We start from the raw sequence: 14,450 nt of genomic DNA on the forward strand, positions 1-14,450 counted from the left end.
AGATTTTCTACCTTCCTCTTTTTTATAGGCTAATGTGACAGGGGCTGCAAAAGGACTATATGATTCTTCAATTAAATTTCTTTGTAATAATTTTGAAACTTGTTGTTCTATTTCTTTTTTATCTTCAAAATTACACCTATATGGTCTTTTGCTACAATATGTATCTACTAGTAAATCTATATGTGCTTCATAGCCTTTCACTGAACCTACATCATACCTATCTTTTGCAAATAGTGATTTATATTTGCTTATTAATTCATCTATTTTTGATTGTTGCTGAGCGTCTAAGTGATTTACTGAAATTTTGAAGTTTGTAACCTCTATGTGCTCATTGAAGTTTATTTTACACTTATCAGTCATATTAAAAATATTTTTCACTGTTAAGTCTCTATCATTACCTTCATCAATTAAATATTGTTTGTTTTCAATTTTGTTACCTGTGAAGCCAGGAATATTTTCATTATTTTGTTTTTTTTCTTTTTTGTTTAGATTTTGTGTGATTTTCAAGTTTTCATTTTGAATAAGTTGAAAAGATTTTATACAATCCAATCCAATCAGAAAATCATAATCAAAGTTTTGATCATCAATTACAAACACATTCATATTGTTTTCTATTTCAAAAATCTTTATCTTTAATGTTACTATTCCTGTTGACTTTTTTACACCATTAATCGTTTTTAAATTTGCTTGATTATTGATATTATTGTTTTTTTTTTAAGGATAATAGTCTTGAATTAATTAAACTTACATTTGATCCTGAATCATAAACACCTAATATTTCTAAGGAATCATTTATTATAAGCTTAACTTTGATTAATGGTGGAATAATTAGTTTTTTGGATCTATTTCATTTAAACTTATTTCTAATTCAGAATTATTAACATTCCTAATTGACTCTTTTTTAGAGCAATCATTATCTCTATTTTTGAACCAACATACAGATTCTGAATGATACCTAATTCCCTTCTTTTCTTTTTCACAGATTTTGCATGGTCGGGCTCTGAAATTTTTTTCTTTTATTTTATAATCCGAATCTATTCCCTTTTTCTCCACAGTCCTTTTATTCATTAAGTGTTCCAAGCCCCGAATAATACTAAATAAATCTTCAGTCTCTCTTAATTTATTTCTATCAATTTCATCCGCTATAAAATTAGGCAGCCCTGTTACAATTAAATCAATCAAGGTAGGTCTATCTATTAATTTGTTAACCTCTAATAAAAGCCTCTCTTTCTTGAGAGCATATTCCAATAATGAGCCCTGCCTATATTTGAACAAAATAGCATACCTTATTGGTGTCCAGCCTTTGTTCACATATGTTTCACAAAAGCTTTTTTTCCAAATACCCCAATCTGAATTAATTGTATATTTTATAAGCATAGAATTATACCAATCTTGACAAGAATCATCCAGAAATAGCCTAAGCACTTGAATCTTTTGAATATCTACATCTATACCTATACGAGTACATTCAGCTTCAAAGATGATCATCCACTGTGTTACACTTGAGGTTTTTTTTGTGAATTTTTCTATTACAAACATTTCAGATATTTGTTTTAAATTAAACTGTTTAGATTCCTTCTTCAATTCAGCAAAATTTTCCAGGATTCTTGTAAGAGTTTCCGTCGAAGTTTCATTAGTAAAAACCTGTTGTTGTGTTTTTGATGTAATCTCCTCCAGTAAATATCCTTGGAACTGCATATTTCCGTCTTGGTCCATGTAAGTGTCACGTAATTCTGCTGTTGCTGAAATCCATACTTGCCTTTTTTCGTGTCTTCTTTGCAACGTAGCTTTTACTTTTTGAAAAGTTTGGGTTTTTATTACCGCATCGTGTAGTTTCACCGGTTGTAATTTTTCCGGCATTAAGAACACATTTTTTTCGGTATCTGTTATTGAGGTTATACAAATCACATTTGTTTTCGGATCTTCACCTGGTTTCACAATAAATTCAAACTTCAACTTATCCATTGTTTCTAAAAGCTTTAATCAATGTTGTTTTGTAATGTGTTTTGTAATGAAACAAAGAACCAAGTTGTTGCTCTGCAAAGAGATTTTTATTATTATTATTTTATTAACTTATTTCTACACTTACAATTATTATAATTATTTTCGAACCTGCAAAGAGAAACAACATTGAAAGATATTGCTTCACCCTTTTTTAAATCTGCAAGTTTTTTTAATCTATTAAGAAAGCACGTTATATTTTTGAATGTCCGAAGCCAGAGAGCAAATCCAATTATGGAATGAACATAGCTTCCACCACAGATAATATTATTATGATAGTGGTGGAAGCTAATGCGCGGGAAATTTAAATGTAATTAATGAAGGGCCAAGAGAGCTTCATTTACATACATATTATTATATATATAAGATTTCTAGGGAATTTCTAGTATAGAAAAAAAAAACTATAATAACTTATTGTATGTGTGTAAGGATGTGGTAAATGAGTGAAAGAGGCATGTAGCGCTGTGAACGATGAGAGAATATAAAAATAACAAAACCTCATTCAACCACACAATGCCTCATTATAGCAAAAAAAATGGTCCAAAAAATAAAAAATAAATGTTAGGATGGACAACCCTTATCACTTAGGGGTATGAAAAATAGATAGTAGCCGATTCTCAGACCTACTGAACATGCATATAAAATTTCATAAAAATCGGTCAAACCGTTTCAGAGGAGTGTGGTAACTAACATTGTGTCACGAGAATTTTATATATAAGACTAGCTGACCTGGCAGACTTCGTAGTGCCTCAATCGATAAATAAAAAACTTAAACTTTTGTATAAAATAAACTTAAAACAAACAAAAGGAGTCCGTCCGACGGGGGACATATCAATGGAAAAAACAAAATTGTTATTTTTATTTAATTCCGAGCATTTTCATATTTATCTACCTTTTAAACCTTCTCTGGACTTCCACAAATAATTCAAGACCAAAATTAGCCAAATCGGTCCAGCCGTTCTCGAGTTTTAGCGAGACTAACGAACAGCAATTAATTTATATATATATATATAAATTATGCATGTTCAGCATGTTCATCTTAAACGGATGTAAACCGTTTGAATCACTCCGGGTTTTTCCAATAACCGAATATTACAAGAGAAAGTGACTTGACTCATCCATTACGATATGAACGCTTCGAAAACAATTCTAATATAGATTTTTTAATTATAACTAAAACGATATTATGTATGTTAATATAGCACAGGTAAAACGGTATCGTTCTAAAAGGAAACGCGGCCTTTTGCTAGTTCTGATATATTATAGGTATATATATATCTTTATAAATAGACGGACGGAATGAAAATGAGGTTGTTAAGAGAGTGTTAACTATGAATGTGGAAAGATTTAGAGGAAAAGGTAGACCTAAGAAGAAATGGATGGATTGTGTGAAAGACGATATGGGTAGGAGGGGAGTGAGCGAAGAAATGGTATATGATAGAAGAGTATGGAAGGAGAAAACATGTTGCGCCGACCCCAGGTGACTGGGAGAAGGGCAGGATAATGATGATCTTTATAAATAGACAAAAGTCAAAACAGTTAATTACCTTTTTCCTGATCACGTGACCCACTGAAGTAATTATATCGATTTCTCTCTTCGATCTTCTTACTAAGCCGTTGGAATATCTAGTAGACACTGGGAAAGACAACCCGAAGACACTGAGAATGAATCTATTTCTAAGAGTTTTAAAAGACTATAACATAAATTACCAAACAAAAGAAGACAAAGTTACTTAGGCAATCCAGATGCCGAGTTACAGAAATCGACATAATGACTTCAGTGCGCCACGTAGGGCACCGGTGACCTACGTGGCAGTCAACTTGTCATATAAAAATAGCAACCGATTTTGTTCGGTGAATCTAGTACGAACTAGTATGACCCCTCGAGGTCACTAAAATAGGTAGAAAAAAAACATTTTCGGATATAAACATATAAAAAACCTTATTGTCATAAAAAAAGATAAATATTTGGAAATACGTTATTTTTTCCACTTTGTACAAGAGATAAATAAACAAAACAAAACCGAAAATGGTAATGAATTAAGTGAATACGAACCTTGAGGTGTCAGTGATTATGGTAACATTTTGACCGGCAGACCGACGCTAGTATTAAATAATGAAATTATTGACATTACCAAAAAAGTAGTTATTTAGTAGGAAAGGTATAATAAACTTATAACAATGTTCTTTTAATTCATTTATTTTTATTGCTTCGGATCGGTAGACGGACGAGCTCACGGCCCAAGCGGTGTTACCGAGCACATACAGCTTACAGTACAACCGAAACGCATTACTCCTTCGCGGCAGTAATAGGCAGGGTGGTGGTACCTACCCGCGCGGACTCACAGACGTTCTACCACCAAAATCATCTACGCAATTTTTGTGTAAAAGCACGCGTGTAAAAGATATTATTTTGTTTATGACTCATCATTGTTAATCGGCCATAGACCTTGTTTTAAATATTGTACTACTAAAGGTGATACTATCTGGCTGTGTTCTCTAGATAGTATACTCTCTTGCTAGGGCTAGTGTTAGCAAATTCTCTCAGGTCGAGCCCTTGAGCTCACCTACCCGTCCGGACGTGGCTGGAATAGCCTTTTAGACTACCAACGAATAGGTAGGCAAAAATAGTATACTCCATCAAGTAGTATACAGCATCACATGCTGTAGAGTTCATATGTATTTATTTAGGTCTTCTTATAAACTAGCAGTTGAACCAAAACATTTCTAAGGTATTAATGGTAACTTAACTAACTTCTTGCAACAGCTACAAACGCTTTTTTTTCCCTATCTATTCTAGTAACCTCGAGGGGTTATTCTAGATTCGCCGAATTAGTAGTTGAGCTCACGGGGCTCAAACCTGATGACGTTGCTAACACGAACTATCGCAAGAGCAGTGCTTCGTAGAATCTACCACCGGATCGGAAACGCGACCCACTGAGAAGATTCTGCGGAAACTCAGTGGGCTACAAATCGCCTCAAACCATCATGGAAAATACCCGTTTCCGGAGCTTAAGCTAGTAAACCATTAAGTAGCGGGACATCCCAAGCCAGGAGAGTTAGGAGTATGCTAAGGAGACGATTAAGGCATTTCCAATACAGTGGGGCCTTGAAACGTAAAGTTAGAGTCCTTTGTGGTATCTTATGTATGTCATGACCGGCAGCACACTGCCGGTCATGACATATGGCGCTGAAACGTGGACATTAACCGTAGGTTTGGTCCGTAAGCTCAAAGTCGCTCAGCGTGCTATGGAAAGGAGTATGCTCGGAGTTTCTTTGATGGATCGAGTCAGAAATGATGAAATTCGTAAAAGAACGAAAGTAACCGACATAGTCCTAAAGGTTAGCAAGCTGAAGTGGCAATGGGCCGGACATACGTGTCGCAGAACCGATGGCCGATGGAGCAGACGTGTTCTGGACTGGAGACCGCGTACCGGTAAACGCAGCGTTGGGCGTCCCCCTGCCCGTTGGACCGATGACTTGCGGCGATATGCTGGGAGAGATTGGATGCGGAAGGCGGAGGATCGTTCATTGTGGCGGACTATGGGAGAGGCCTACATCCAGCAGTGGAGAGATACAGGCTGATGATGATGATGATGTGGTATCTTAAATCACGATGAAAATCGCTTAAATAACAATAAAAATATTCAACACACAAAAACCTTGACAGCAAAATGTGATTCAATACCTCAGTACGCCATACGTGTTTCCTAGATAATTAAAGCATAAAAAGAATTGTTTTTGCAAGCGGTAGTTAAGAATGTTTTTGCAAGCAGTACTTAAAATTCATGTACCTATTATTTCTTGTATCGTATAATTGAGGTCGAAGATATTTGTTGGTTTTCTTTAGAGATCCATCGGATAATGAAGGTTAGACCTTGGATATTTTATGCAATAACCAAACCAAAACTAGTTCACGGCCCATATGATGTTAAATGGTTACCGAAACTCATAGATATCTATATAATATAAGGATATAAAAATTAATTTCTGTTCGTTAGTCTCGCTAAAACTCGAGAACGGCTGGACCGATTCGGCTAATTTTGGTCTTGAATTATTTGTGGAAGTCCAGAGAAGGTTTAAAAGGTAAATAAATATGAAAATGCTCGAAATTAAATAAAAAGAACAATTTTGTTTTTCCTTTGATGTGTCCCCCGTCGGGCGGATCCCTTTTGTTTGTTTTAAGTTTATTTTATGCAAAAGTTTAGGTTTTTTATTTATCGATTTATATGTAGTCAGGATTCGGATAGTAAAGGGAGGTGGTATGAGTTTTTTTTTAATGCCCGTGTAGGCAGACTAGCATACGGCCCACCTGATGGTAAGTGGTTACCGTCGCACATGGACTTCAGCAATGTCATGGGCAAAGCCAAGCCGCTGCCTACCGTTAAGTACTCTCCACAAGCCTCGTATGAAGAAGGATATGTCATAGCGCTCGGGAAACACCGTGGAGGGGAGCTCATTTCAAAGCCGGATATGATAGTAGACAAATAAAAAAAAATGGCACGTAACCAATAGCACCGCTTTAATAGATCTGTTAGCATTTTGTATCAATGCCTCCAAACGGTAAAAAAATGAAAACACTTTAAATAAACCATCCGTTTATTTGCCCGTCATATTTAACCTCAAGTCGTCTCGCGGTTAGCAACGGTATCTCGTGACCCGTTCACAGCTGACCAATTAACTTGTTACGGAAGCCATGTTTGTACAGTGCAAATTATTTAACAGTCGTTCAACTACCAGATAAACGTCGAATCAATTTCAAAAATAACAAAAGCGAACAAGAAGTCCATAACGGGCTAGTCTTGCTATGGAGTGAGGAAAAGAATAATATGCATTAGATTGATGGATGCACAGAACACAAGAGTGGATCAACTCTGTTTTGGAAATCAAAATATGACTTAATCTATCGATTAATAAACATTTAAAAAAATTATATATAGAGTATGTTTTTAATTGTACACAATATAAAAAAAATGCATAACAGGAAATACAAAAAAGTACAATTCGCGGTTTTATCGCTAATAGCGATCTTTTCCAGATAACCATCAGATAGACAAGAATCACTAGAAAACAAATTACGCGCGGTAAATTAAGCATACATTAATTATACTTATTTTGAAATAGTTTTATTCTTATTTAACTCTAAAACCGAGTGCCAAAAACCGCTTTATTCTATAAATTAATTGGTTTGAACCGGCATTGATAATTTCTAATTGGTTGACATCACTAGTCGTAATCTCAATTGGGTTGTATAAGTCCTATCCTACCTACGATTCTGGAACTTTAGACTGCTTTGTGTCTGGTATACATCTGTCTGTAAATACACAAATAAACTTAAAATTTTCGTGTTCCTTCAACGAATTGAATTCATTCCAGAAACCGCCATTTTAACTTAGATTCAAACGACATCTTTTTTATTTATTTTTTATTGCTTAGATGGGTGGACGAGCTCACAGCCCACCTGGTGTTAAGTGGTTACTGAAGCCCATAGACATCTACAACGTAAATGCGCCACCCACCTTGAGATATAAGTTCTAAGGTCTCAGTATAGTTACAACGGCTGCCCTACCCTTCAGACCGAAACGCATTACTGCTTCACGGCAGAAATATGTAAGGCGGTGGTACCTACCCGCGCGGACTCACAAGAGGTCCTATGACCAGTAATTACGCAAATTATAATTTTGCTGGTTTCATTTTTATTACACGATGTTATTCCTTCACTGTGGAAGTCAATCGTGAACATTTGTTGAGTACGTATTTCATTAGAAAAATTCTCTCATTTAATTATCTCTCATTCTCATCATCTCTCATCTCTCATTTAAATCGTTTAAAATGTCCGCATTAAATTTTAAAGGAAACACTGCACCGACTGTAGTTACTCTACTCTGTGACACGAATTCACGCCAATGGTTTAAAGTGTTATGCTTCTATATACAAATAGCAGAACTCAATTTGTTTTAAACGTGATTCATGGATTAAAGTAAAGTGTATTGTCCTAGTTTTTTTTTTCACGACATCCTTAGGTAGCGTTTGCGAGTCAATTTTATGATATTGAAACATAATAATCCGACTGGTAACGAATCAACATCGCGTCATACATTGATGGCTGTGATTGGCCAACGATGACGTCATATCGCACGAACCAATCACAAATCAGGAAACGCAATAGTGGCAACAATTGTCAAAAAAAAAAAAAAAAGATGGACGCGCATGACAATTTTGTAAGGGGATGGCCCATTTTAGGCCCAAAGCGGACAATAGATTATAGAAAAAATACTTAGTGCATTAATTTTGTCATAAATAAATATGCATTTACTTTCTTGCAAATAAGCGCCACTACAGTTTACAATAAGTAGCTTAAAAAAAGTAACTCTATTGAAAAAGCAAGGACTTTTATTTTTGCGGGAAAAATATTGCCAGCTTCAAAACCTTTTACGTATGAAGTAAATATTTTGAGTATATAAATAAAACATATAAATAAATCATTTTAAGTATTATCATTAATCAATCGATTTTAATGGATTTTATGCACATAAAATAACATCGAAGACATACCCATTGGACTTTAACTTGTAACTATACTTGAGACCTTAGAACTTATATCTCAAGGTGGGTGGCGCATTTACGTTGTAGATGTATGTGGGCTCTAGTAACCACTTAGCAACACCAGGATGGCTGTGAGCTCGTCCACCCATCTAAGCAATAAAAAAAACTTTACTAGTATTGTTATTTAAATATGTACAACAAAAACAAAAACATAAAAAATAATGTGTACTCGTAAAAAAAAGATTAAGATATAAATCAATTATCGGTTATTTAAAAAAATAATCGATATATGAATTTCATGTAATTATTTTTCTTTATACTGTCAACACTGAATTTAATCTGACTGACTGACACTTCGCTTGCTGCTCGTGGTGTTGTGCTTGCGTACAAAATGGATGTGTTTTGATTTTTCTTCGATTTATTTTACTTTTATCAATAACGTTTCATACTACGACTAAAAAACATTGTGTGAATTGTGGTTTTACCCTGACCGAGATTTAAAACCGTGTATATGCTCTCCTTTGCTATTTTTAGATGATACTAATTGTGTATGAAGATGAAGAAAATATAGATATTTAAAGAATTAAGTGTGTTTTTATACCCTATTGGATAAAAATACATTAGGAACATCTTAAACATTAAGAAAAGAAAAGTTCTTGAAGTATCTCACAATCCGACACTTATTTATATAGAAAATTAACCTCAAAACGAGTTTTTATTTTTATTATATTTTTTATAATAGTGGCGTCAATTTCAATATATTTTTTAGATATCCAATACATTTAAGAATTTGAATCAGTACATTTTTATAGTAATATTTGATGTCCATCTTGGGCCTAGCACACTATGGAGAGTGGGCAATCCCCTTTGTAAAATAATTAAAAACTAGAGGTCCCGCAGTAGTCGAAATTCGACTATAATTAATTGGAATTGTAAGTTTGTACACTATTATGATTGTGTTTTATACTTCTATAATCACAAATTTCGCTAAGGCTACACTATAAAAAAAAATTAATAAAGACAAACATTATGTAATCTATTCGCAATTTGACCACAGACGCCAAGAACTGAAGTTTGACAATAAATAGTATGCATGCGTGTGTGCGTCAAATACATGGTATGTAGTGTGTGTAATGTTTTCTTTATTGATTTAATGTATCTTTTATGCATTATTTAAAAAAAAAATTAGCATTGTACACTTCTTCTCTATATTCTCTATAAGTGTGGAAAATTTCATACTCCTCCGTCCGCGCAATTTTCGTAAAAAGGGATACAAAGTTTTTGCTTCACGTATTAATATATAGATAATATAATGAGTATTTGAAGAAGTAAACGCATTTATTCAGTTTCTTGGCCACCTCAAGATACGTCTAACAAATAGACGCAACACCGACCTTACTTCTCTAGCATTTACGTTACGTATTCTGTGTATTTTAAACGACTAATACTGATTTGTGACATCTTCGAATAATAACGTTTTTTTCTGTACTTACTAGTTTACCAATCAGTCGTGTTTCTTTTCTGTATTACAAGAAAGGATATTCTTCAGCAGTCTCGTCACAAAATTGCCGATATTTCGTAAAACATTGACAGAAATCAAATAACAAAGTTAGTGCAAGTTTTCGACTAATCACGCCTGCTGGTTATCTATATATTAATACGTGAAGCAAAAACTTTGTATCCCTTTTTACGAAAATTACGCAGACGGAGGAGTATGAAATTTTCCACACTTATAGAGAATATAGAGAAGAAGTGCACAATGCTAATATTTTTTTAAATAATTCATAAAAGATACATTAAATCAATAAAGAAAACATTACACACACTACATACCATGTATTTGACGCACACACGCATGCATACTATTTATTGTCAAACTTTTGTTCTTGACGTCTGTTGTCAAATTGAGAATAGATTAAATATTGTTTGTCTTTGTTAATATTTTTTATAGCGTAGTCTTGGCGAAATTTGTGATTATAGAAGTATAAAATACAATCATAATAGTGCACAAACTTACAATTCCAATTAATTATAGTCGAATTTCGACTACTGCGGGACCTCTAGCTATTATAAATAAACATTAAAATTAAAATAGAACAAATATACTTCTATTGCGAATTGTATTCTAAAAGCTACATTACCCGTGTGTTACGATCTCTCGGTATGCTAAGATCTTATCGCTGGTAGCGTATTTTGGAGGTTACGTCATTCACTTTGCTACATAAACTCTATTATTGGCTTTCGGTATTATAATTACCTATTTGTATTTGCTGGGCTTTACAATAAATATACCTCTAAATCTACGAATAAATTTATATATAGACATTTGAAACGTTTTGAAAGTCTGTAGTACAAGTACTAGTGTTCCCCAACACACTGTAAATTTTTGTACTATAAAAAGAAGAACAGGTCGTAAGCTCCCGTATTATAAGGCTACCTTTAAATTAACTGATTTTTTATTGCTTAGAGGGGCGGACGATCTCATGGCCCACCTGGTATTAAGTGGTTACTGAGGCCCATAGACATCTCAAACGTAAATGCCGACACACACCTTGAGATATGAGTTCTAAGGTCTCAGTATAATTACAACGGCTGCCCGACCCTTCAAACCAACACACATTACTACTTCATGGCAGAAATAGGCAGGATGGTGGTACCTACCCATGCGGTCTCACAAGAGGTCCGACCACCAATAAAAATCCAATTCCCAAACCAAATTTTAGGTAACCGATACTGTTACACCCGTATTCTAAAATGTGGTGTTCAACCCTAATTAGCTTGTCTAAGTTCAGCTAATAATAATAATAGATTAATTTCCGATCTGTAAATAATCTATAATTAGATTTAATTTCCTTGGGTTTTACTCACCCCCTGGGTATGGCCGAAAATTTCGTTTTTCGGCTTAATTGCGTTACGTTCTGCCTACAAATAATCAAGTGAATTATCTAAAATTCGAAAGCAAGACAATTTCATATGAACGTAACGTACTAGAGGAACAAGTTTCTCAAACACAAACCATCAACAGTGCAAATCTCTTGTACACGCTTTCACAAAACCTGAACACAAAGTCGAAATCGCTCAACAAAATCCTTCAAAGAAAACACTGAAAGACACTTACTTATTAAATAATTTGTTCGTTACAGGTCCGGTGCCGATAGCCAGAAATATAAGACATCTACCGTGCATATCAAGAAAGACAGGGCAAGAGGGCCTTTGTATGTTTGCCATTGACTGCCTCAAAGCGAATGGAACACATCTAGGAGCGTGTGTTGACCGATTTTATTTCGGTTCTTGCTGTCAATTATCCGATAAGACGACAATCCCCCAAATAGTAGCAAACCACATTGACGACAACTCTATAGATAGTTTCATTAAAGACGACAAACTATCAAATAAAATACCAGAAATATTCGCTACGAAAAAAACTACCACTGAGAAAACGGCAACAACTTTAGCTGACCAAGCTGACGCTGTACAAGATCGAACTGAATCTATGGTTCTTGAGACGAAATCCGATGAGCAAACGACTGCTTACAATAAAATCACTGATAATGTCAAATTAACGACAGCTCTCAACGTGGAAACAACAACTAAAGCTGAAGCGAAACACACTGAAGCTATTACTGAAGTGCCGGTCAGATTGTCGACATTCCAAACCGTTTCTGTTGGTTCGAACACTGAAAAATCGACGGAAAACGTAGAAAAAATCAAAACGACCACAATAAAACCGTCGTCGACGACTGAGAAAGTCACGAAACCAGTCAAAGTGCCCATGAGACCTACAATCATACGGCCTACATACAAACCGTATAATTACACTAGACCTCAATACACTCAGTCCACCTATAGGCCGTCGAAACCAGTTTCTATCAAACCACTTTCGACCAGGAAACCGCCGTACCGACCTCCGACAAAACGGCCGACCAGAAGACCACTGCCGTCACCGCCTAGATTGAACATCACCATCCTCCCACAAACAACACCGAAGCCGCCCAAACCCATCAACCTTACTACCGAAGTCGCAACTGACAAGTTCGAACCAACAGAACCGTTAACTTCTACAACGAACTTCGAAACGACGACAAATAAACCTAGTGCCGTCTCCGAAGACAACACTGAGAAGGCAACGGTTCAAGAAGAGGTCACTGAAAGAGTAACCAAAATTGAAACTGAAACACCCACTTCAGTGCCAAGCTCGACTTCAACAGAATTCCCACCTTTTGTGACGTGGTCGAACACAGTGGGCGCTACAACTAAGCCGCCAGAAAAAGAAACAGAATCAAATAAAGTCACGGAATCCGATGAAGGTGAGTTGTTTTTTAATTAACTTTATTGACCAAATTACGAATATAACTTTAAAACAACAAACAAAGTTACATCACTTCCGACTCGCGCTAATTGACCAATGTTTGTGTAATTATTTTAGACAAAACTGAAGACATTCTTCCGTGTCCAAATTAAAAATTTATAATACATTCATAAAAGACAACAATTAACACTTTTAGCTATACGGTTTTCGTGTAGTTGCAAATTTTAATAAGTCATTTAATTGCAATGTGCAACAGAATCTCGTTAAACAATATAAGTTGACTTTGTTGTTTATCCAGGGTTAATAGGAGTAGATATTACGCGTCGGCATACCGAAAAAAGGTTATTGCAACGTAAGATTAGCAACAATAATCTGTCAGTTCCTATTGGCTTTTCCAAGGCGGGTTTTTAGACCGACATCTATACTTCAGTTCCTCTAGTCTAATATAAATTGCCCTAAGCCTCAAGTACCGTTCTGGCCGAAACCGTCGGCTTGCGACGAAGGGCTCGAAGACTAAATTAACCCATAGACACAGCCCACTGAGTTTCTCGCCGGATCTTCTCAGTGGGTCGCGTTTCCGATCCGGTGGTAGATTCTGCGAAGCACTGCTCTTGTTAGGGCCAGTGTTAGCAACACCTCCGGTTTGAGCCCCGTGTGCTCATCTACTTGCCCAGTTATGCTGACATAGCCTCTCAAGCTTAGGCAGAAAAAAAACTAATATAAAATGAACTATCGTTGTGTGATCATAATCGATGTGCTCACATATCACTTTTTCGATTGAGGTAACAGCGTTAATCCGGTATCCACTTAACACTAGATGGGCCGTGACCATGTCTAACCGTCCAATGAAAAAATTACAGGTAGAAAAAACTCTATGTTAGATGTAACTCATGTAGTTTTTGGTTCCTCTGAACCGGAGCCTCTATCTAGCTCTCGATAAAGTTACATCTTTCGTGTGTGAATTTAAACATAATAATTATTAAAAAGTCTAAACAACCATTATGTGCTATCTATAATTTGATACTTAGCTGCTTTAAAATGAAATTAGTTTTTCTTTATTCCTCAGTAAAATCACTAAGTTCATTAAACTGATAGGGCATTAAACTTAACGAATTATATATAGAGAGTCCTTTTATATTTATTTGCATAACAAATTACATACTATTAAATCACTCTTAGACTTTTTTGGCGTAAAATTTATTTTATCTTTTATCGGTGATTTCATGAGTACGGAGATACGTAGATTGGCCACGAAGCTTTCTTGGGTTTTAAGGGCGTTTTTAAGGCCTGTGCAAATAAAAAGTTCGAACATAGTTTCGTGGTATCCTGTAAATCTGAAATATTTTGTATCACATAATTTTTTTTAAGGTATTTTAGCCCTGGTAACTAAAACTTTTAGGTCAAGTCTTATTTTAATTTATATTCTTATTTTTATGAAAAATGATAATGCGGAGTGAAATGAAATGAAGATGATTAATTTGAGACATTCATCAACTGAGATGAAATTAAATGAAATGATATGGGATGAAATATAATCTCAGTAAAAAAATGGTGGTCATGTACTGATATTTTTTCAGTGAACTTTTTGGTAGGA

General features: G+C 35.0%; 2 protein-coding genes across 2 annotated transcripts in view; one reads left to right on the forward strand and one right to left on the reverse strand.

Moving 5' to 3' along the window:
• The window catches only part of Np (serine protease notopleural), a 64,877-nt gene that overhangs the window by 30,563 nt on the left and 19,864 nt on the right, over positions 1-14,450 (forward strand). Inside the window, exon 3 of the mRNA XM_089735516.1 lies at positions 11,691-12,854. Within this exon, the coding sequence (XP_089591642.1) occupies positions 11,691-12,854 (1,164 nt within the window). The remainder of the gene's footprint in view (positions 1-11,690; positions 12,855-14,450) is intronic.
• Positions 464-2,249, reverse strand: LOC149503401 (uncharacterized). The gene is made up of 2 exons (XM_089735524.1): positions 2,113-2,249; positions 464-2,037 (listed from the first exon to the last, which is right to left on the reverse strand). Exon 2 carries the CDS (start codon positions 1,963-1,965, stop codon positions 829-831), a length of 1,137 nt encoding a protein of 378 aa, XP_089591650.1. The 5' UTR covers positions 1,966-2,037; positions 2,113-2,249; the 3' UTR covers positions 464-828.

This window comes from Bombyx mandarina, chromosome 02 (genome assembly GCF_030267445.1).
Source record: "Bombyx mandarina strain Sakado chromosome 02, ASM3026744v2".
Classification (NCBI taxonomy): Eukaryota; Metazoa; Arthropoda; class Insecta; order Lepidoptera; family Bombycidae; genus Bombyx; species Bombyx mandarina.

What these genes read in the sequence shown, in the direction of transcription:
- LOC149503401 (XM_089735524.1), bottom strand. Translation starts at nt 1,965, where the DNA reads ATGGATAAGTTGAAGTTTGAATTTATTGTGAAACCAGGTGAAGATCCG.